General features: G+C 48.3%; 2 protein-coding genes across 3 annotated transcripts in view; both read left to right on the top strand.

The window, feature by feature from the left end:
• Window positions 1-786: 786 nt before the first annotated feature.
• On the top strand, window positions 787-13288 carry NPM1 (nucleophosmin 1). 2 transcript variants are annotated; one of them, XR_014795206.1, is made up of 11 exons: window positions 787-1193; window positions 2947-3026; window positions 3845-3964; window positions 4255-4348; window positions 4652-4758; window positions 4844-4902; window positions 7637-7694; window positions 8036-8119; window positions 8763-8864; window positions 9875-11160; window positions 12931-13288. XR_014795206.1 is itself a non-coding variant. In XM_084886209.1 (11 exons), exons 1-11 carry the CDS (start codon window positions 1136-1138, stop codon window positions 12967-12969), a joined length of 876 nt encoding a protein of 291 aa, XP_084742335.1. In that variant the 5' UTR covers window positions 813-1135; the 3' UTR covers window positions 12970-13288. The 2 variants fall into 2 exon arrangements, 1 of the variants encoding a protein (XP_084742335.1); XM_084886209.1 differs by having other exon boundaries at window positions 813-1193; window positions 11086-11160.
• Window positions 13289-19925: 6637 nt separating this feature from the next.
• FGF18 (fibroblast growth factor 18) overlaps window positions 19926-24196 on the top strand; it is a 32567-nt gene continuing 28296 nt past the window's right edge. The window contains exons 1-2 of the mRNA XM_084886227.1: window positions 19926-20538; window positions 20700-20736. Of these exons, the coding sequence (XP_084742353.1) occupies window positions 20507-20538; window positions 20700-20736 (69 nt within the window). The 5' untranslated portion in view covers window positions 19926-20506. The remainder of the gene's footprint in view (window positions 20539-20699; window positions 20737-24196) is intronic.

Here is a 24196-nt window from a genome sequence, read left to right as displayed (position 1 = left end):
CCACTGAGCCAAGCCGGCGAGGGCACAAGCCCATTTCTTAGCATATACTTATGCAGACAGATATCCTTGGGGATGGAGCTACTAGACATCCCTAAGGACAGATGTACAAAGATGCCGAGCAGTCTGCATACATGAGCTGGAGAACTCTCTCGTCTCCTCGGTTTGGGCACTTGCCCCCCTCCTCGCCACTCCTTCCCTTGTCTGCAAAGTGGGCACAGTCACCTCTGCCTCCCGGACCGAGCGGGTACCCACTGGGGGTCTACACCCCTTTTAGCCTCCCAGGCCCGGCTCCTGCCCTGGTGCATACAAAGGAGGCTGCCTCAGTGCGCGGCTTTCAGGCCCCACCATGACGTAAAGATGCGGGATTTCAGCTTGGGAGGTGCTCCCTCCGCAAGCACCGAGCCGAGGCAGTCCGGCCAGCAGCTACATCATCCTTTCTTCCCAACAAAGACTCCTCGGGAGTCCGCTCTGTCTGCAGCACCTGAGGCTCTCACTCTGGGAGGACAGGGAACTGTGAGCCCAGGCCCTGCGGGCAAGTCACAAATCCCGGCTCGGCCGGTTTGGAGGCCCGCGAGGCATGAGGGGCGTGGGGAGAGGTGAGTGGAGCGGCTCTCCGGCTCACAGCCTCCACTCGCCTCTTCCAGGCCGAGGGCTGCCGTCGCCATCTTGCAGGGTGGGCTGCGCAGGCTTTTGGCGCCAGGCCCGCGCGCACGAGCAGGACGTGTGGAGCTGGGAAGGGGAGGGGGCGCGCGCTGCCGGGGTGGGGGGGGGGAAGCGCGCGTGCGCAGCGGCCGTGGCGGCGGCGGAGGGGTGGGGCCCGCGGAGGAGTGCGCGTGCCCGGCGGCAGCCCCTCCAGCACCTGGCGGAGGCGGGGGGCGCGGAAGGAAGGAGGCGGGTCGGAGAGCGCTTGCGCAGGAGGGCTCCCGTGCGGGAAGAGGGGGCTCTCGAGCACGCGCGCGCGCGCGGCGGCGAGACTTCGGGAACTCTCGCGAGACCTCCTGGTGCTTTATAGGTACGCAGAGAGCCCGCGTCCTTTCCCTGGTGCGATTCCGTCCTGCGCGTCTGCTCCGCTGCAGCACCGGCGCCGTTTCTCTCCGCCCGCCTTCTCTGCCACCCAAGTGCGTGCTCCCACCCCATGGAAGATTCTATGGACATGGACATGAGCCCTCTGCGGCCCCAGAACTACCTTTTCGGTAAGGACTGGGGGGGGGGGGCTGGAGCGAGGCCGAGCCGGGCCTAGCGGCTTGGAGGTGGGGGGGCGGGAATGCGGCTGAGGCCGGGCTGTGGAGGAAAGAAGCGAGGCGGGCGGGAGGCCTGAGGCCTGAGGGGGTGGGAGGCGAGCCGCCGGGGCCGTGCAGCCTGAGGGATGGAGAGCCAGGAGGGGGAGCACTGAGGGATGGGAGGGAGGGGCGTGCTGGAGCCTGGGGGTAGCGGTCCGATGGAGACCCATGGAGTGTGGGGCTCCTTGGGACCGGCTGGCTGAGGGCTCAGCGTTGACGGGGGTAAACTGGAGCTCCAGGCGTCATTCCCCCCCCCCCCCCCCAAAGGGGTGTGCGAGTTCCTAGGCTTTTGATTGCCGGCCAGAGCCTTGGTGCAGGGCCCCAGGCTGGTGCAGCAGGTCGTGTGGGCTCGTGGTGCGAGGCGCGGGCCAGGTTCCCGGAGGAGGGGATGGGAGCGCCTGGCCTCGCCTCCAGGCCTCGGGAATTCGGGCGCCCAGACGCCCCGGGGCCTCGGCGGGCTCCAGGGGGAGGGGAGGCGCGGCCCGGCCTGAGGAGGCGCAGGCGCCGGGAGCACGTGGTTGCCACGTGGTCGGGGGAAGGAGGGGTGTGGGCGCCACATCCGGGGCTCTCTGTCGTCTTGTCACCCCGGAGCCCGGGATCCCGGGGCTTCCCAGGGGCTGTCGGGCGGGGAATGGTCGGTGAGGTGGTGGGTAGGACCTGGATGGTGGAGGCCTTTGTTCAGCCGGCCCTCCATGGAGCCGTTTCCCGGACGTCACCGCGGGAGGTGGGTCGCCCATTAGGCAGGTGGCGGCGATGGTGATGCTCAGAACGCAAGTGCCTTCGGGCAGGTTGCACTTGGAGGTAAATGGATACGTTCTAAACCACGATTCTTGACTCCAGAATTATAATTTTTTTTTTTTTGAGGGTTAGGATGCCTTATGTGGGGAATCGTGCAAACAGCTTTTTTTTTTTTTTTTTTTTTAAGATGAGACATGTGCTAAGGTTCAGTGTGGGTCAGTAAGACCCGGTACTGTTGCTATACTCTATCTATACCCAGGTTTTGGGATTTCGCCTCTTCCCAGGACACAATGCATATCATACTAAGGAGAGAGCAGAATTTGGTTTCCAGTAAACTTGTTGAAGCCATTTCTTTGGGTCAGCCAGTCTTCAAGTCACTGCAGATTCTGCCCCAAGTTTATTTTGTTGCTTATGACATGCTGAGGTTTAATAGAGCAATAACATTTAAGCATCTATGTACCAGTAACTATTAGATTGCAATTAAATGGGGTCATTTAAATTAACAAAATTTTTACTTTGATGACTTAATTGCTTATTGGTGGAGTAGGTAATACAAAGTATACTTTAATGCTTCTATTTCTAGCCATTTTGAATAGCTGGGTTTTTGATCAGCTTATATCAAGGTATCTTTGTTGGTCCTTTCTATTGGAACTATTCCCTAGGATATGTCGACATGCCATCGCTGAATGATGTACATTAAGTTATGTTCAGAAGTTGTGTTCAAGGCAAGAGTAGACATGTCCTAGGGATACGTTAAGGCCTGAATGGATGTTATTTGATTGTAGGCGTTTGTCTTCCAGAATCTAGGAAGAGAGGCCTTCAGGTAGAATGGTGAAAAGCCACAAGTTAATCGTTTCCTTTTTGGTTACCCAAACAAGTTTCAGTATTTTTTCTCCGTGCTTTAGTTGCTCTTTTTCTTCATTTACAGGTTGTGAACTAAAGGCCGACAAAGATTATCACTTTAAGGTGGACAATGATGAAAATGAGCACCAGTTATCTTTACGAACGGTACTTAAACTTTTCAAAATAAACTACTAAACCTTTCTTGATTTCAGCCTTAGTTCCTATTTGTGTGGCTTAATATCCAATTTTTAAAAAATATATTTTATTGATTTTGTACAGAGAGGAAGGGAGAGAGATAGAGAGAAACATCTATGAGAGAGTCATCAATCAGCTGCCTCTTGCACACCCCCTACTGGAGATATGCCCGCAACCAAGGTACGTGCCCTTGACCGGAATGGAATCCAGGACCTTTCAGCCCCCGAGCCAACGCTCTATCCATTGAGCCAAACCGGTTTCGGCTCCAATTTTTATTATAGTATTTTTATAACTGGGTATTGTGTACTGATTTTCTGTATACCTGTGATACAAAACTTGGTGTTTTTTACCACTCTTTTGGTAATCATGTAAAAGTCCAGTTACACTACTGTTTAACTTTTTATATTTCTATATACTTAATATGCCTTAGAAAGTCTTTTAGGGTAGTATTAAATGTTCTTTGTCCCCATGTCCCCTCCCCCCAATATATACACACACGCATTGAATAATTGTAAAGGCAGTTATTTATTAAAATGCATTTCATTTCCAAAATCAGCTATTAGAGTGTATGTATTTTTGGGGACACCCTGTATGTTATCAAATGCATCTTTATGCATTTGTTCAAATTTACTGAGGATGAGAAATTGATTGTCAAAGTCCCATAAAACTTGAAAATAATATTAATTGTGCACAGATTAGTTTTCCATTAGTGGTAATAACGAAAAGTTTATCAGTAACTTTGAACATATACAGAAAGCTAAGTTGCACTGCTCTTTTTCTGTTCCTAGGTCAGTCTAGGGGCTGGAGCAAAGGATGAGCTGCACATTGTCGAAGCAGAGGCCATGAATTACGAAGGCAGCCCCATTAAAGTAACACTGGCAACTTTGAAAATGTCCGTACAGCCAACGGTAAGGGCACTTGTAATGTGGATTTCATGGCAGGGTCTAATTCTGTTAGGGCGGGTTACACTGGGAGATGGGTGAGGGTTGTTGCTGCGGGGTTGAATGGTGAACACTGGAACATGGTGGTTGCTCTTGTGTATCAGGTGGGAAAACAGGTTCATTGGTTTGCTCATTTGGTTTATGGATTTGCCTGTCGGGCCTGTAACACAAACATTTGTAAGTTATGAGAAGGTTTTATTCTAAAACATTTAACTTTATTTTCTTTACAGTACTTAGTGATTTCAAATCTCTTTTAGGTTTCCCTTGGCGGCTTTGAAATAACACCACCTGTGGTGTTGCGGTTGAAGTGTGGTTCAGGGCCTGTGCATATTAGCGGACAGCACTTAGTAGGTATGTTATTTTTATTATCTTTTATGTAGTTACCTTGTTCCTGCTGGACTGCTGTCTTTATAGAGCTTCAAATGGGAATCTAGTAGTTATATTACTAATTTATATCTGGAAACACCTGTTACATTGCATTTGAAACCTTAGGTCTCATAGTTCCTCTTTGTAAAAAATGTGTTTGCTTTTTGCCTCTTTTAAGTAGTAGGATTTTTTTAAATACTCATTACTGTATATTAATGCCCTTTTTCCCCCTGAGTTACTGCTTTTAGGTTGAGTTTTAGTAGTGACTAATAAAGGAATTTATTTTAGCTGTGGAGGAAGATGCAGAGTCAGAAGAAGACGAGGAGGAGGATGTGAAACTCCTAAGTATGTCTGGAAAGCGGTCAGCCCCTGGAGGTGGTAGCAAGGTTCCGCAGGTATAGATGTAATTCATTATAGGTACCGTATTCTGGCCTTCAGTTTGGGCACTTGCTCATGAGGTCTTTTTTTTTTTTTTTTAAGAAAAAAGTAAAGCTTGAAGACGATGAGGATGATGACGATGAGGAGGACGATGATGAAGAGTAAGTATGGACCTACCAGTTTGACAAGGTTGTATGGGGGAGTTTTACGGAAATTATTTTCCAAAGTCTTCCTGTAGAATTGGGTAATGGCTTTAAATAAAAGGTAAATAGTCAGTGGTTGTCATTTTTGGTTAAATGAGCCAAGTTAAACGATATTGTTGGAACTAGGAACCTTAAAGTGCTGCAGTGCATTGAGAATTTTCAGAACTATTTCCCTGATGTGTTTGACTAGGTACCTTTTTCCTGAGGAATATTGTAGTGGTCAAATGACTGTAGCTAACAGGTGTATTTTATACTGAATAGTTTATGATAAATGGGTTGGGTGGAAAGAGACTCAGAATAGCTGCATTCATTTTGTAAGTTGTCACTTCTGGATCCCCACCCTCCAAAGATTTTGGCTCGAGGTTCTCTGGTCCTTATTGAGAAATTAAGATTCTAGAAGAATAGGATTTCCATGGGGAATTTAAAATTAGGTTGGAAACAAGATTTGGTGTATTTACTAACCTAAGGCTATGGTAAATAATTAGGTGTACACTGTGGAATGCCATTTATATCTTGGGTGGCTCAGTTGGAGTGTTGTCCCATACACCTTGAGGGTTCCATTCCCAGTCAGAATGCATATGGAAGGCAACTGAAGGATGTTTTTCTCCTTCCCCTCTAAAGTCAATTTAAAAAAATCCACAGAGAGGATTTTAAAGAAGTGCTACTTGTGGTTTTCCTATATGCAACAGAATCTGTAACTTTTAATACATTAGCTTTTAATTGCCCGCTAACTTTATTCCTGAGTCCTAGGTGGGTCCATATATTAACATTTAAATAGAATCAGAGAAAGACATAAGCATGCTATCAACTCTGGAAGAGAGGTTTTCAGCAACCTCAACTGGCCCGTTGAGCATGCGAATACAGGCAGAAAATAAGGGAAGGTTGAGAGTTTAATACTGAGAAAAATTTGTTTTAAACCCAATGTAATGGGTGTTTGCTGTTAGAAAATTTGCCATTAGTGAGGATTAAAATAATATACCAAGAGGAATGGGAATTGGATGTAGGACAAAAATGAGAAATCTGGGTGCTTAAGTAGGCTTGAGTTTAGTTAGTCTGGTGATTTCAAGTTACCTTGGTGTAGGTTTATAAGTGAACATCTAATAGCACAAAGTCAGATTTTGTCCACAGTCCTTTCCCGGAGACTTCAGAGTAGGACCTGATTGGTATCTTGATTCTGCTTGGGCTTTGGAAGATTTCCTATCTTTAAAATGGGGATAATTTCTTATGTAACCACCATGTAAGACATCTAAGAAGTCATTGCCAAGTTTTCTAAAAGTTTTATAGGTTTAACTTACATTTAGACCTTTGGTCCTACTTCGCTCTTAATGCATGTGGATATCAAGTTGTCCTGACATAATTTTAGACTTCTTTCTCCTTTGAATGGTCTTGGCACTCTTTCTAGAAGTAATTGCCATAAATATAGAATGCGGCAAAAGTAGGTTTACAGTTGTGAGAACACAAAATTTTGTATTGTATTTTTTCGTATAAACAACTGATCCTGCTTTTGCCCCACCCTGTGTATGGGTATATTTCTAGACTCAGATTCCATTCTATTGATGTGTGTCTATCCTTTACCAGTAAAACACTGTTGATTTCTGTGTTGTAGTTGAACTGTGAACCCTTCAGCTTGGATCTGTTTAACATTCTATTTGTCTACTTTGGGTCCCTTGAATTTCAATAATTTAAGGAATGATTATGGAGAAGCCAGCTGGCATTCTTTTAGGGATTGTGTTAAATCTAAATTAATTTGGAGAGTTGCTACCTTAATATTACATCTATAAACATGGGATATTTTCTGTTTACAATTTTTTTCATCTATCTCAACCCTAAATAATTTTGTTTTTATGTTTTTAGTTGTAAAAACTAAACATTTACCATCCCAACCATTTTTTAACAGTTCAGTACTGTTAACCATATTCACATTGTTTACAGGTCTCAACACTCTTTCCATCTAGAAATACTGAAACTGTGCCCATTGAACAAAAACTGTCCATTTCTACCTCTCCCCAGCTTCTGGCAACCACCAATTTACTCCCAGTTTCTATAAATAAATTGATTATTCTAGATGTTTCCTAAGTTGAATTGTGTAGTATTTGCCTTTTTTGTTACTGTCTTTCACTTAGTATAATGTCCTCAAGGTTCATCTAGGTGCAGTGGGTGACAGGATTTCCTTTAAGACATAATGTCATGTGTACTTGTGACATTTTCTTTATCCATTTAACCATTGGGGGACAATTGGGTTGCTTCTACCTCTTGGCAGTTATGAATAACTAGAGGCCTGGTGCATGAAAATTCACGCACTGGCTTCCCTCTGGGCTTTGCTCCGGTCCCAGCTTAGTCCTGAAGGACATTGGTCTAATTAGCATATTACCCCTTTATTATAGACTATGGGCTGCGGCAGTGCCTGCCTGCCCGCCCCACCACCCTGCCCTTGCTTTCTCCTTTCCCCTCCCTCTTCTATGCTGTCTTCACTCCTCCCTCAGTGTATGCAATTTAACCGCCATCTTTGTTGGGTTAATTTGCATACTTTCTCTGATTGGCTGTGGGCATAGAGAGGGTACGGTCAAGTAACGTTTTCCTTTTATTAGTGTAGATAGTTTAAAAATTCGTGATTTAATGGAGATTCAGCCAATTTTTAGGTTTTTTTGTTGTTGTTGAATGCACCAATAATAGTTACTTATTTCATTTGCAGTGATGATGATGATGATTTTGATGATGATGAAGCAGAAGAAAAAGCTCCAGTAAAGAAAGTAAGTAGGATATACAATGCTAGAAGATTGTCAGAAATAGCTACTAGAAAATGTTGGGAAATTTTCGGTGCTGTTGACTTGGAGGAATGAAAGCTGCCTGTAGGAGGAAATGCTGACCTCATACTTGAAGCTGGTCCTGAATAGGGCTGACCTGAAGACTTTGCTAATGGTGGGAAAGGACTTGTTTTCTTTGTTCGTGCGGCTTTCTTCCTCTTTGCTAGCACCTTTGCAACATCAAAACGATTGCTTCATCTTAGCCTGACTGCTGCTTTTCTTACATGCTTTGGGGTGGTTTTATGTACTCTGGTATGTGAGCTGATTATGATTAATCTTAATTACAGTCCATACGAGATACTCCAGCCAAAAATGCACAAAAATCAAATCAAAATGGAAAAGACTCAAAACCATCAACACCAAGATCAAAAGTAAGTGGGAACATACAAATCCAGGCTTCATTGAACTAGTTAGAAAAGTTAGAGGTTCTACTGTGGGTGAATGTTGTCTGTCCGGAAGTTGATAGGCCTTTGGAGAACAACTGTAATGGTGTCTTCAAAGAGCCACATATGCTTGTCGATGACACTGTCCTGTGTATAGCTACTTGTTTTTTTAGTCGGGGAGAAAGCCAGCAGCAATACTTTTATTTTGATAAAAAGTTACCTCCTGTAAGGGATCTTGCTTGTTGAAAGGTAAATGTGTTGCATGGTGCAGAGCTTCTCAAACCTGGCTGCATGTTAGCCACATAGGAGATGAAAAGAACCCCAGTACCTGGGCCGATGTTACTTAAGTGCTCTCGGCTGGGCCCAGGCATCAGGCCGCATTGACCTCCTTGCTTCATGCGTAGCGGTCTTCTGGTTCCCTTTTCGATGGGAACTGTAAGTGTGGAACTGACCTGGTGTCCGAAGACCCCTGTTCCTTTTTTTAGGAATGACATTCATTTGTAATAGCAACTCAAGTCTAGCTGTTTACTAGTGTTTATAAGAAAGGATTGTAAGAATAACTTCACAAAACATTTAGGTAGGCTGGGTCTTAAGAGCTGTTTTCTTAAAACTGGAAATAAACTTTTACCAGGGTCAAGAATCCTTCAAAAAACAGGAAAAAACTCCTAAAACACCGAAAGGACCTAGTTCTGTAGAAGACATTAAAGCAAAAATGCAAGCAAGTATAGAAAAGGTGAGTAAAATTATATTTAAGAAACTGATAGGTTTATTTACCATTCACTCAAATTATCTTTTTTGGTGGTTTGGGACAGCACTGTCCTTAATACATCTGTTACTTGATCGTGATATGAAAGTTTTTTAGAAATGGATTATTAGTTACAATCACTTATCTCTGGTAATTTTTTTTGCATGTTTGAAGTTACATGTGCTTTATTTTTTTCATTATAAAAAATATAAGTAAGTTGGTTTAAGATGCATTCCGATCCTAGGTGTTAAAATAAGATCAACAAAAACACTTCCCTTGAACTGATCTTCTGGTTGTAAGATGCTGTAGAGCCAGCAGAGGGCGCATGAGTCTTAATTTTTATGAAGCGGCTGGAAAAGTAGACAGTCTTTGGCTGCTAGTGTTGTAGTGAAAAAAAAATACCGGTACTCAAGATTGACTAGTAAAAAACATTTTCCAACAAATTGAGTCATTCCTTTTATACCAAGGTGTCACCAGTTGATAGATTTATATCGTGAGTTTTTTATTGACTATAATAGGTTTTTAGTTTCTTTTTGTCTTAAATAGTGGAAATGTGAGAAGAGGATTGACTCATTTTACTACTTACCCAGGGCACTAAACTAAATTTCCGTGAACTCTGGACTTGAAGAGTATGGGATAATTGATTCAAATACCTTGAAACACATTGGAGAAAAGTGTTAATTTATAAATTGTTGCTTAGACCCCAGTTTTTGAGAGTAAATGTGGTGGTGAGGGAAAGTCGCTGACTTCTTTCCACCTGTTTTTCTGTGTGCCTAGGTCTGCGTGTTTTAGTAGGCTTCCTTGTGCAGTGATGAGTCAAGTCGATTGGAAAAATAAAATTTTAGGGCCTGAATGTACCTCTAGATTTTGCTTTTGTACTACTGTAAACCTTTTTGCCTTCCTGCTTTATTTATCCCTTGCATACAGTGCTAAAATAACCTTTTAGATACCCCTCCCCCGCATTTTAATATGGTCCTATCTCCTTGGTTTAATTGCAGGCACATTGAACAATCCTGGGCACTACTGGTAAATTAGCCCAAAGATGGGGAAAGAGGAAAAGGAGAGACAAATATAGTCCATACTGAGTATCATCAACAATCCAGACTGAAGTCTTCTATTTTAATCTCATGCCCTTTCCTGGTTTATCACTCACCCATGTCCCCTTCCAGGCTGGAAGCAATCTCACTTAGTCTCCAAATGCACCTTTCTTTTGCTGTGATTCAGTGAACGTTTCTTGACTTGTTCATTTATCTTGCCTCTTTGACCATGTTTTAAACACCTTTGTATTTCCCTAGCTGCTCAATAAATATTTGAATGAATGAATGAAGAATGTATGTGACAATAATTTAAAAACGGAAATTACTTTCTAGGTGATAGTACCATACCTGATCCCTAACTTTATGCCATGGTTCCTTTGGCATTCCTGAAGTCATCTTGACCTTTTTAAAATGCATAAAAGGATTTAAGTTACTGGGGGAAATAAAAATTACCAAAAGAGGAAATAACAAGTGATATACTTAGTTGCACATTAAATCCAAAGTAGTGATAAACATTTCATAATTGTAATTCTTAAGAAAATAATTTGGTGCTAACACTATTACGGTTTTTTTTATGCTCACAATTGAAGAAAATGCTAAACTTTAGTTTGAGATGAATGAAATGTCACGTTAATTTCCCCCCCCATTCATATGCTCCCTGAATTGACTCGGGTTAGTACTGTGCTGGGCCTAGGTTCTTCGTACGTATTAAAGTGATCGTACGTATTAAAGTGATCTATTAACAGTTTTGGTGACGTGTGCATTTGGTACTGAAAAGGGGTGTGTATTTGCTTTGTTTTGTATTCGGTTCTGGGTGGAAGAGGGTGGTGATCAAACAATTGTTAGGTTATAGAGCAGGCAGCCACGTTGACATTTGAGTGCCTAAAGAATCTAAAGCATGGCTTGTACTTGGTATTTACTTCAAAGATCGGGGGAGGATTTGAAACTGACAAAGCTGGTCAGTACGGGAGTGGTATGAAAGACCTAGGTCCTAAGAATTGGTAGGTCTTTCTGGGCCTGAAAGACCCAGATGTATTCAATGATTTTAAAGAATTGAAGGGATAAGGCATGAACTGATGATCCATGTAATAATAGCATGCAAATATGAGGAATTTCTTAACTTACAAATAGTGCTTATATACTCACCCTTAGTACTGCTTTTGTCTCAATAGGGCGGTTCTCTTCCCAAAGTGGAAGCCAAGTTCATTAATTACGTGAAGAATTGCTTCCGGATGACTGACTTGGAGGTAACTGAGTTTTCTCAAGACATGACCTAATCCAATTTTTTATTGTGATTTATCATGATTCTTTAGTCTCTTTAAGTGTTGGCTTCTTTTAAAAGATTTCTAACCACAGACATTACTTTAGATTGAATACATGGAAATGCTTTAAGAATTTAGTTGGCAGAGACTGAGAAGATAACTTTTAGTATATTTCCCCCAACTTTTATTATATAGTTGGTAAATTACCTCTTTGTTACTGAGCTCAGTTTTTACTGTTGGTACTAAGTTGGCTAAGACCTGAGCTGTGGTTTTCCTTGCTGCTCCACTTGGCTGCTTGGGCAGTCTGGCCTTTCGCTTTCCTGAGTTGGCGGCGGGGAACCATTTCTCCATAGATCTTATGGGAAGCACATTTTGCTGAAATGAACCTACGGTGTAAAACCTGGCAGCAAGAAACCAAATTGTAGCTAATGCTCAATATTGTAGCTTGAGTCAATGTAGACTTTCTGTTCCTTACAAGTAAAGGTATTTATCAATGAAAACTAGGTATTAATTTTTGTCTTGTTCACAGTTAGTGACTCTTAGGTTATAAAGGGAAATGTAAAAGTAGTTACATAGGTTGCTGGGCATTGTGCATATACCAGACATAGCCTGTACGATTTTGTCAGGGCTCCCTAAGTCTTTTCAGCTTTTTTAATAAAGAATTTGTCAGAGCTATTTTTCTGCCATAATATTTGGTATTTAAATTACAAAAATGGTGGCACTGTTTTTCTCACATTTGAAACCCTTTCAGTGGCAAGTTTTCTGAATAGTTGGCGCTTATTAAACATTTTGAAAACTGCTGTATGCGGTTGTTAATGTTGAAAATGGTGGAAAGTCAGAAACCAGCATGTACTCACAGGTAACCAGAACCAAGGAAAGTGGCAAACTGAGATTTTTGATCAAGAAAAATTCAGGTGAAGATTCCACACAGTATAACATCAGTCTTGAGCTGAAATGACAGAATTCCCTGCTTACAGCAATATCTTCTGACTCCCAAGTATCTTCACTATTTTCTGAAAAGTACCAAGATGAAATTCCTACTATAGTAGAGTGTAATAACTCAGTTTACTACTACAGAGATGATCAAAACTAAAAGTCTCACGTTTTTTATGGCATAGCTACAGAAGCAAGGAGTAACCGTAAAAATTTTCCCATTGCTTGTGCAGTTTTTCTTAGGAAAAAGTGTTGCTTGTGAGGATTTGGCTAGTAAAATCCCTTCCAGATGGACTTTGAGAAATAGCAAATTTCTGCAGAAACTCTTGAATTAAGAGCTAAAAAAAACAACACCCCATCAAGACTGCTCTTTAAAAAGAGAACATTGTTTATGAATAGAAAAAGAACTGCCATCTTGGAAGTAGATTATACTGTACTTATCATGACTAATATGAAATGGATTTTTATCACTTGAAGAATTTTATTTTTACATGGATGTTGCTGAGTTACCAGCATGAGAACAAGTACGGGGTGGGACAAATGTAAATTTACAGTAAAAATATAAGAATCCTGTGTTTTGCATATTCACAACTATAAGCCTATTTTTGCCCCACCCTATAGAAATCACCTGTAAGAAATTGACAATGATACTTTACTTGTATAAATTAAAAAAAAAAAATCTTAATTATCTAGAGTGAGCCTTTCTGGTGGTAGAATGAAAAATAGGTATGTTGAACTGTACAAAGAGACGTGGTTTAATTTATTGGTTGTCTGTGAAGTGCTGTGGTTCTTTAAGCACATTTCCTTTTTTTTTTTTTCCAGGCTATTCAAGATCTCTGGCAGTGGAGGAAGTCTCTTTAAGAAAATAGTTTAAACAGTTTGTTAAAATTTTCCGTCTTATTTCATTTCTGTAACAGTTGATATCTGGCTGTCCTTTTTATAATGCAGAGTGAGAACTTTCCCTACCGTGTCTGATAAATGTTGTCCAGGTTCCATTGCCAAGAATGTGTTGTCCAAAATGCCTGTTTAGTTTTTAAAGATGGAACTCCACCCTTTGCTTGGTTTTAAGTATGTATGGAATGTTATGATAGGACATAGTAGTAGTAGTGGTCAGACAAATGGGAATGGTGGGGAGACAAAAATATACATGTGAAATAAAACTCAGTATTTTAATAAAGTAGCACTGTCTATTTAATTTATTCTCTTTATGCTTTATCAGAAATGTATACAGTTGAGTGTCAAACAGTATCCTAAAATCTCATGAGAAATAGTCTCTGCTCTATACCTTTAAGTAGTACTTCTCACAGCTAACCAATCTACTTTTTGTTGTATTTAGTGCTTATACCTTCTTGTCTCCTGATAATAGTTAATTGTAACCATGCTAATGTGTTTCCAAATGGTCCAAGCAGAACAAAATGAACTATATTCTCAGCTGTACTTCCCCCCTGCTCCCCCAACATACACACATATCCCAGCCGCCCCAGGCATTGAGCCTGCAACTGGGGCATGTGACCCTTGATTTGAATCAAACTTACGACCCTTCAGACTGCATGCCAAAGCTCTATTCACAGCCAAACCAGCTAGGGCTTCATGTATTTTTTGCATGTGACCAGGAGTGTGGGATGTATGTGTGCTAATTAAGGTTTTTATTGCAGGTTCTGAGATTTTATGTGTTTTATAATCTTGTTCTGGGCCTTGGCTGGACTGAGTCTGTTCTCCAGAGGCTCCAATTCTGGACTATTTTCTTGAGAGATTTCAGCCTCCTACTTCACTCTCATTCATTTGTAGGCCTTCTGATTGATTCTTGTTTAAACTTCAGGAGAGAGACTTTATTTAATGTCTTCAAATTTGTGTTGCTGTGTGCTAAAGTCTAAAGAAACTTCTCCTATTCCATGCACTATTTACCCATTTCCCTTTTGCCTCCCTCAGCCTGTTTATCTTTGATTAGGAGGGTGGCACCAGCCTATCCAATTCCAGGTACATTTTGATGTGGTCTGCAGACATGAGCCTTTTAATCGAGATGATTTTCCAGGGGAGCCTTGGCTTAGATAAGGGTGGGGGGAAGATTAGTGCAGTACTTTGCTGTTGAGTCCCAGTTCCAGCTGTCAGTTCATTTACTTTAGGTTGTAGTTTTCTTCATTGATCCGTTCTCTCCAGCACAGTCTGTCCTTACAACTTCCCTCTACCTTTATTTTAACGGGAGCTCATTAGGAGAAGGTAAACTGCATCACTGGGAAGTTCCTGTCTTTTAAAAGACATTTATATACTTCCAAGTTTAAAAGATGATCTACTTTAAATTGATACGACAATCCCAAGTAAAACACTAAAAGCAACCTGCACATTCATTAAAAAGGTTACTGTGTTAAAGCTGAGTTGTTCCTCCCCCAAATAGTGTCTGTCTTTGTGTTTAATTGGAGTATGGTAGGTAATTGCTAGTATTAATTACTTAACATGTTCAGAAAGTAGAAAGTGTACTAGTAGTAGTATAATGTCTTAACCAAAAGTAGGTCTGGAAGTTGTAGTGCTTTGTGTAGAAGTTAAACCTTTCCTTTGGTTTGGCTGATAGGCACTTTTAAATGGGAAATCCAAAGGCACTTCACCATTCTGAGGGGAAGCGATGGGCTGTACCGGTGGTTCATGCTTATTTTAAAGAACTAATCAGATCCACTTTTGAAGAACATTCCAGGTAGGGCTTATTTATTTGGGAATAAAGAAATTAGAGATTCCTGTGCCCCAGCAGTCATTAAGAGTGCTAGTTATTAGATGTTAGCCAACTAAGAATGACAGTGATCTGAAAAGGGAACTCCTGGGCTCTAACTTAGAAAATACCTTTTTAAAAAATGGACTTGACTTTGCACAGTGCAGACTGGCAATGTGGCATTGGCCATACTTGGGTCAATATAGTTTTATTATTTTTTTATTTTTATTTTTTAAAATATATTTTATTGATTTTTTTACAGAGAGGAAGAGAGAGGAATAGAGTTAGAAACATTGATGAGAGAGAATCATCGATCAGCTGCTTCTTGTACCCCCCCAACTGGGGATGTGCCCGCAACCAAGGTACATGCCCTTGACCGGAATCGAACCCAGGACCTTTCAGTTAGCAGACCGACGCTCTACCACTGAGCCAAACCGGTTTTGGCAGGTCCTATTTTTTTTAATGTTTTTATTATCTCGTTATGGGTCAAATATTAAGGTACCTATTATGGAAAAAGTTTAAGTTTCCTAAGACCAATACGGAAAAAAAAAAAATTTCCTGTGTTTCCTGGAGAAAATGCGGATCAGTAGTGGAGGAAGCTTTAAGAGAAGCTGGTTAATCAAATTGGGGATTTATAGTTCCTTCACTAGGAATACTACTTGGCTTTAGGTGGGTCTGCAGTTTGCCTTTTTAAAGTACTTGCTGCTTGAATCGACTATGCTTCCCATAAGTCAGTCAACATGAATTTTTTTTTAAACGATTTAGCCTTAGCAAAATACAAAATACCATTTGTTATTCTGCAGGCATTTTCTTTAAAATCCCCATTTTATTGCCTCCATTTGTACCTAACTTTGAAAAATATTCTTGATGTTTTATTTTGCCAAATTTCAGAATGATGGATTCTTGTCCTAGAACCTCAGAGAATCCAGTGAGTTTGTCCTGAAATCAGACTTTTGGTATTTGTGTTTCAGTCCAGTGTATTTTATCTTGTGCAATGGAATCCCCCCCACAAAGTGTCTTAGATGTCAAGCATCTTAATTTCCTCAGACCTGAATTGATCCATTTCTTCAAGGAGCTTTGGTTCTTAAGAAAACTGGTATTTAGAGACCACAGTGGTGAGAGCACTGCTTGTTGAGGGTTAGCTGAGCAGAGGCAGAGATGCACTTAGTGGCTGACTGCCGGAAGCTTCTCTTCATTTGGTGTAAGGTTAGGTCATGGTGAGAACTCCAGAGCTGTTACCTTCAGCCTCTCCAAAGAACAAAATAGGTTAGTAAGGCCATTTGGGGAGAGCAGATTGGACTGTCTGAACTGGATTGAGCAAATGATGGGTGGAGGTTTATAGTGGTATGTCACAAAGCTTGCAGAAGGGAGTGGTTTGGACAACTATTAGCTCAATGAAAGGAGATAAACATTGTCAAGGGTGTGGGGCTTTTATTCAAGGGCAAAAACGTTCTGAGGGTTGCAAATACTGAGCTTAATCATCAAAGATAGTGGTGTGGGCCATTGAGAGAAAAGGATTAAACTTATTTCTGAAAATGCTGTCTTCCAGCCATTTCTCACCAAAGAGCCAGTTGCTCCCTGACTCAAACTTGGCGGTCGAGGTCTTGTTTTAGTGCTATCGAACCTTCCAGAGGTGGTTTTGAGAACATTTTAGAGCCTCTCCTGCTAAGTGTGTACTTCTCTTAATAAACCGCTTGATCCTGTTGAAGACTGGAAGGCTGCGTTTTGTCTCATGTTCTTGGGCTGAAGGTTCTCCCATCTTGGTTCAAAAAGTTTGTATTCTGCAGATTATCTGACAGTTAAGAGTTTTATCATTGAAGAGAGGCTGAAATAGATTGAGATGCTGTTTACTTTCACTTGAAAACCAGATAGGAAGGATCTAAACATCCTATATAATAAATCCCTAATATGCAAATGGACTGAATGGCAGAATGACTAGTTGTATCTCACACTGACCACCAGGGGGCAGATGCTCAATGCAGAAGCTGCCCCCTAATAGTCAGTGCACTTCCCACAGGGGGAGTGCTGCTCAGTCAGAAGCCAGCTCACAGCTGGTGAGCATAGTGATGGCGGGAGTCCCCTCGGGGGGAGCAGGCCTATACTGGCAGTTGGACATCCCCGTAGAGGTCCCAGACCAAGAGGGCACAAGCTGGGCTGAGGGACACCCTCCACATACTGCATGAATGTCATGCACCGGGCCTCTAGTTTGGATATATACTGATTATTCAAGTGTTTAGCGCATTAGTCAATCAGCAAAACACCCTGAGGTGCTGACATTTACTGGGGCTAGGAGTTAGCAGTTAACATACCTTTTCAATTTCCCTTAAGGCAACCAGGGGTTTTGCAGATGTGAGATGTGAATCTCAGAAAATGGAGAGTTCACTAGCCTAGAGCTGGGGGTGGAATGCAGGTCTGATGGTTCCAGCAGGGACTAGCACAGCCACCCAATCCCAACAATGGAACTGTGGCCTGGACTGCTGCCTCTGTCGCATACTGCCAGTTCACCTGCAGTTTCTAAAAATGAGTTTAACCTTCAGTTTCAAAGCCTTTGATAAATGGTCAAACTGGATATCCACACTGTTGGCAATAAAAAGGAACATCTATAGATAAAAGCAACAACAGACAAGGAATGATGAGTCTCAAAAACATGCTGAGCAAAAGGAGCTGGACACAAGCACAAAATAGATGGTTCCATTTATGTGAAACGAATCTAGAGCCAATAGATTAGTGGTAACTTGGGGCTAGTGATGGGTGAGGGGAGGATACCTGGAAAGGTGTTTGCATAGCTAAGCATTTGTTAGGCTCCAAGTATACTTGAAACACACATTTAAAAGTTTTATGTCAATAGTACCTTTTAGGAAAAGAGGCCTTCACAAGGGATGACCAAGCATTGCCTGTTCTCACCCTCACCTGCCGCTTCTTCCCCCCTGGCCAACCCTGCCTGTCACCCAGCCTTTTCCTGCTTGCAGGCACCTGACATCTTTTGCCTGGAATATTCCTTTGCACGGTCAGCTCTGCTTATTTGCCTCCTTCACCCAGGACCCACTCCACAGGGCCTCCATAGGTGGTGATTAAATTGATGAGAAGTGACAAACAGTGGCACATCCCAAATGCTACACGAACACGCCAAGTTCAGATGGGAAGAACATTTAAGATTCATGTATGTAATGTGGAAACTATATGAAATGACTGGATTTGGAGTCAGGTTGAACACCTCCCAACTTCATGTGAAAATAACCTGAAACCCGTAATTAGCAAATGAATAAAAGTTAAAACCTCCTGGAGCCTTCATGTGTGTCTGGCTTCATTCAGCAACACAACTGAGTTGTAACTGTTATCCATGGTTTGCTGGTAGGAAGCGGTCAGACCTGCTGTGGTTTATTAGTAAATGTTAGAAGCAATACTCATGTCCAGGACCGCTGACTTGAGTTTATACCCTTACTCAGAACTGTTCTCTTGACAACTTTTTGGTCCATCGTATTTGAGTGACACCTTATTTGTGAGATGTGTCAGCGTTCTTGGTATAAACGCAAGCTCGGGCCCTGCACGGCATTTCTGGCCATGTCTGGCATCTGGCCACGGCACCTATCTTGGGGTAGGTTCATTTTTCTCTAGGACTCGGGACTTCCAGCTCTGGCAATGAGAATGTCTAAGTGCATTCAGCCCAGCACTTCACACAAGAACTTTTCCCACCACTTGGCAGCTAGTTTTGAAAAGGTTATCTGCACTTGGGTCACCATCTGTTTAAGACAGCCTCAGCTCCGAAAGGGAGCTTGCAGAGAGGCCTGGTATTTTGGACAATGGTTGCCATTTCATACTCCACCGCTAGGGAATAGCAGGGTTCCATGCACCTGCTTCAGTTTACACTCCAGTGAAATGGGAACATCCACCCCAGCCCCTGACACCCAGTGATTTGGACTCCTGGGTTTTGTGTTTTGGGCTTGTTCAGTTTCTTTTCCACTATGACCTTCTCCCCTTAGTGTCCAAGGCAGAGACTTGCTGTGGGGGGCTCCCCAGTCCAGCAGTGGCATGTGACATCGTTTGAGGTTGGTGGGAGGAGAGGAGGGATGCCTCCGAAGGGGCAGAGGCGGCGAGAAGAGATGTCCTCAGAGGGGGTCCTGGTTAAAGGAGTCAAACTGCTGAGCACGCAAAGGGAAGCCAGTCTCCAGCCAGGTCACCAGAGTTGGGCCTAGAGTGGTCGCTGACCAGAGTCCTGCTGGCTCCTCCCGGTCCGCTGCCAAGCCAGCCCGGGCTGGGGTTGCAGTGAAGCCTCTGAGCCTCTAGATGGCAGTCCTGCGTTTCCAAAGCTGGCTCGCCTACGGGGGAACCCTGCTGGGATCCGAGAACCCGACCGCGAGCGAGCCCCGAGGGGGAGAGACACCCCCGAGACCCCTCCCCCTCCCCCTCCCAAGGTTTTCTGCACTTGTTTGTATCGAATGCAGCAAGGAGGGAGCGGAAGGGGGCCATTTAGCGTGGCCAGGTGACCGAGAGGGCAGCTGGGACACGCCACCATCCTGCGTGGACGGACTCACAGGGCGGGTGGAAGTGACCCCTCTGACAAGGAGCCGCCCCAGGGGCTGGGCCTGGCCCGCCCCCCTCCTCGCTCCCCACCGCAAGCGCCAGCGGGGGGTGAGAATGGGGAGGGAGTGTGGGCGAGCGAGGACGCCCCGCAGATAACGGAACCGCTGCCTGCCCGATCCGGGCACCCTTGGCGCCGCGGCGCGGGTCACTGCTCGCTGGCGCGGAGCTCCGACGGCTCCTAAGGCTCCCCAGCCCCAGGCTCCCGGGCTCGGCCCCTTTGGAGCTGCCGGTCCCATCGCCGAGAGCCTGAGCGCCTCCCTCCCTCCCGCCGGGGCCGCCAGGAGGAGGAGGAGGAGGCGGCGGAGAGAGGCCGCGGCGGGCAGGCAGGCAGGCAGGCTCGCAGGCAGGCAGGCAGGGCCGCCTTTGATGTGGGCGCGGCGCACCCAGGCGAGCTGAGAGCGCCCGTCCGGCCGCGCCCCGAGGGGGGAGCCCCGGGCCCCGAGCATCCTCATTGTGCCGGCCCGGGCCCGCCCCCGGCCCCCCCGCCCCCTCGCCGCCCGCCCGCGCGTAGAAAACGCCTCGGCCGCCGCCAGCGGTGGGAGGCGGCGATGCGCACGGCCGGGGAGACGCGGAGGAGGAGGAGGAGACATGAGCCGGCGGGCGCCCAGACGGAGCGGCCGTGACGCGGGCGTGCAGCAGCCGCAGCCGCCGCAGCGCGCTCCAGCCCCGGAGCGCTGACCCCTGGCCCCGCGCAGCCCCGCGCCCCGGCCAGCCAGCGCGCCCAGCCTCCAGCCCCGCCGCCGCGCATGCTGTCCCCGGCGTGACCCGCGCGGCCAGCAGCTCCCCGCGGACGCCCGGACGGCCGGCCGGCCGGCAGCGAGCGAGCTTCCCCGCACCGGCCCGGAGGGCGCCGCCCACCCGCTGCGGCCGCCCCGCAGCCCCCGCGCCGGCCCGCAGGGCGCCGCGCCCGGGAGGAGCCGCGCGGGGCGCTGATGCCGCAGGGCGCGCCGCGGGGCGCCCCGGAGCAGCAGAGCCCGCAGCAGCAGCCACCGGCCCGCGGGGAGCAGCAGCAGCGGCAGCGGCGGCGGCGGCGGCGCCGGCGGAGGCGCCCGGTCCCGGCCGCGCGGAGCGGACATGTGCAGGCTGGGCTAGGAGCCGCCGCCTGCCCCCCGCCCAGCGATGTATCCAGCGCCCTCCGCCTGCACTTGCCTGTAAGCGCCCGCGCCCGGGGGGCTGCCCGTCCGCCCGGGGGGTGGGTCTGGGGGCCCCGGCTCCGTCTGTCCGCGCTCCCGTCTGACTCTCCGGCCGGGTCTCCGCCCGTCCGCGCGCCCCTCCCCGCCGCCCGCTGACCGCTCTCCTGTCTCCCCCGCAGGTGTTTACACGTCCTGCTGCTGTGCTTCCAGGTCCAGGTACGTGGGGCCCCGGCTCTGACCTCCCCCCGCCCCCGCCCCGCGCCCCACCCTCCCGGGCGCCGGGCCCGGTGCACCTGTTCCCGGGCGCGCCCTGCGCCGGCGGCGGCGGCGGGGGGCCGGCGGGGGCGGGGGGCTCCGCTCCGGGGCGCCGGCCTGTGCCGGGGGGAGAGCCCGGAGCCCGCGGGCCGAGCGAGCCGCGGCATGGGCTGCCCCGAGCCCCCCGCCCGCAGCCTCGGCGGGGAGGACTTGGGACTTGTCTCTGCCCTCCGTCCCTCCACATCCCCGATCGCTCTTCCAAACAAACAAACAAACAAACAAACAAACAAAAAGGCTCCTTTCAGCCGCTGAGTGGATGTCGAGTCCGGGGAGAATTAGCTTCAGTTGTAAATGACTCTGTGGTTTCCAAGGCATGTGCAGCCCTGGGACAGACGGACGGACGGACGGACGGACGCAGGGGCGCGGGGATGCGGGGTCGCGGGGAGACGGGTCCGAGGGGGAGCAGAGCAGGGCGCCTGGGCCGAGGGGGGTGCCTCCGCGAGGCCGCCCGCGCCCCGCACACCCTCGCCCGCCCGCCCGCGGTGGTGCAGCCCCGGCCGGCTCCCCGCTCGCTCCCCGCTCGCTCCCCGCTCGCTCCCCGCTCGCTCCCCGCTCGCTCCCAGTGAATCAGAAGAGGGCTTGGCGCGCGGCCTGGAAAGCACTTGCTAAAATCTGATCTGTTACTTCAGCAGCTTTCAGACTCGGGAAGGTCTTGGCACGCAGACAGTTGGAACACTCCGGCTTCCAAAGCCGTGGAAATGAAGGAAGGGGGGGGGGCGGTGGAGAGGAGAGGGGAAGAGGGAGCAGACTTCAGCCCCGATTAGAACCAGACCAGGGCTACCTCAGCACGGGTGTGTGTGTGTGTGGGGGGGGGGGCGTGCAAAGGGAAAGGGAATAGGAAGTGCCAGCTGCCCTCGCCCCCCCACCCACCGAGGCTGCAGGGGAGGGGCCCCCGCAGGCGCTGGCCCCGGGCCAGGAGAGATTGCCTTCCCGTCCTCCGGTGGAAGGCAGGTGTCCTCACAAGGTTAGAGAGGATACTCCGGCTTCAGGCTGCTGGGTGCCAGCGGTGCTGAGGGGGCCTTGAGCCAGGGAGCGGGTGGTGCTCAGGGTCCCAGCACCGGGCGTGCGGTGTGCGGGTGCCGTGGACACTCAGCCGCCCCTGGCACGGTGCTTGGTGCTGGGTCTGCCTCTCTCTCTCCCACTCCTGGGGGAGGATTGTTACCACCCGGATGGACATTGAGCTGGGGGCAGCTTGCTGGGGCTGGGGCCTGGAAGGAAGGATGGACGGATGGATGGATGGATGGATGGATGGATGGACTGATGGGTTCTTTCCTCCTGTTGGCCAGGCTGGGGGGTCCCCAGTGACTCCTTGAATCAATACAACTGGAGTCAGTAACTTAAGACTGGCTGTTTGCCAAAGCAGATGTGACCCTGTGTGGTGGCGGGGGCGGGGGCGGGGGCGGCGGGGGGTGGGGGGATGGCTGGTGTCAGAGAGAGAGACCAGTGCCAGGCATGGCCTGCCTGGTTTGCAGCTGAGTCCCTCCGCAGAGGGCAGGCCCTCGGGTCACGCTGGCCGATCTGCTTGTCTGACCGGGGCAGGAGCTCTTTCCCCGGAGCCGGGCAGTGCAGAGAGGAGGCTGCGGACTCTGCTGCCCCAGCTTCCCGATGCGCGCCGCCTCTCCTGCCTCTCCCTCCGCCCTGGACGTGGGGCCCGGCGGGGTTGCTGTGTGGTCTTTGTGTTCTCTGGGGGAGTGTGAGGGAGGGACCTGGCCCCTGCATCCCACCTCCACCTCCTTGGCCAGAGCGAGAGCGCCTCCTGGGGAAGAGCTGGGTGGTCTGTCTGGGTTCCGTCCATCTGGGTTAGGACTTCCAGCAGGTGAGGGAGCCCCCTCTCCCGCCTCCCCGCTCCTCTGCAGCCTCCCCCCGTTCAGGCTGCCGCAGGGCTGATGCCGTTAACCCCTTCCCCCTGCGAGCGTCTCAGGATGGGGGGCTCACTAACACAGGGCCCACACTAACACAGCCCCCCCCCCCCCAAACACTGCGCCCAAACCGTGTCCACATGTGTTTGTGTCTGGGCTCGGGTTCCCAGCTCCCCACGGATTTCCAAAGGCACCTGGGGTGGCACAGGAGGTTGGCAGGCTCACGTCCCACTCATGTTCCGGGGACAAAGGTGGAGTGGCCATGAGAGAGAGGCAGGGTGTGGGGGGGGGGCCCTGTGTTAGTGTGGGAGCCTGAGCCTGCCCCCTAGGAGGGATGCGGGGCAGACGCCTGCAGTGCACTGCTTCCTGCACAGGGTGAGCCTTAGGGGGTACGGGGGTCCCCCAGTGAGCGGGGCCCGGCCTCCTGCTCAGGGGAAGGGCTGTGCAACCCCGTCTTTCCCGATCTGCCGACCCCCGTGAGCCTTGGCTCCCTCATTTGTGAACGGGGTGGCCCTGATGGGTGTGCAAGCAGTATTGTAAAGCCGCATCCGCCCAGGAGCACACCCGTGCCCTTCCCCCCTCCGCCCTGTGTTGGGGGACCGGAGCAGTGAAGTTTTGGGGCTTCTCCCCTCTGCCCATCCGTCAGCCCCCGCCCGCCCGCCCAGCCACGATTCCCTGAGCACAGTCAATGCCAGACGGGGTCCTCCCCACCCCCACGGGGCGGGCCCCGCCTTCCCGCCGGCCGCCCCAGGAAGTGGGAAGCCGAGATTTAATAAAACCCCTTCTCCGCTCGACCTGGGACACCGCGGCCAGCTCGATCGGAAGAATTTTAAAAATTTCCGAGGGGAGCAAGCGGCGTGACCAGTAAATTGCTTTTCTGCACTTGGCTGAGCGCTGACAATGACACCGGGCCGGCCTTTCACGCCGCTCGGCCGGCACCTGCCCGGCATTGTTCCGCCGCCAGGCTCGGCTAGGTCCCGCCGCCCCTCGACGGCCCGGCTGGGCGGGGAGGGCCTCCGCTGCCCGCCCCCCCGCAGCGCCGCTTCCTCTCTCCCCCCCCCCCCGCCGCGCTCACGTCCCCAAGTTTGTTTCCGTGGCCCTCCCGAAGCCTGACCCTCACTCCGGCCCTGCCTCCCCGGAGCTTACACCCTGCAGGCTGGCCAGGTGGGGGATGCTGGACACTGTCTTTCTTTCTCTTTCTTTCTTTTTAAAAAAATATATTTTATTGATTTTTCACAGAGAGGAAGAGAGAGGGATAGAGAGTTAGAAACATCGATGAGCGAGAATCATCGACCAGCTGCCTCCTGCACACCCCCCACTAGGGATGTGCCTGCAACCAAGGTACATGCCCTTGACCGGAATTGAACCTGGGACCCTTCAGTCCGCAGGCCGATGCTCTATCCACTGAGCCAAACCGGTTTCGGCTGGACACTGTCTTTCGTGACATGAAGAGGATGGGAAGCTGCCCTGTCTGATAGAGCTTTTAATTTAATTTAATTTCT

This window comes from Pipistrellus hanaki (genome assembly GCF_964339955.1).
Source record: "Pipistrellus hanaki genome assembly, chromosome: 5".
In the NCBI taxonomy this organism is placed as follows: domain Eukaryota; kingdom Metazoa; phylum Chordata; class Mammalia; order Chiroptera; family Vespertilionidae; genus Pipistrellus; species Pipistrellus hanaki.
This window is presented reverse-complemented; position numbering and strand designations above follow the sequence as displayed.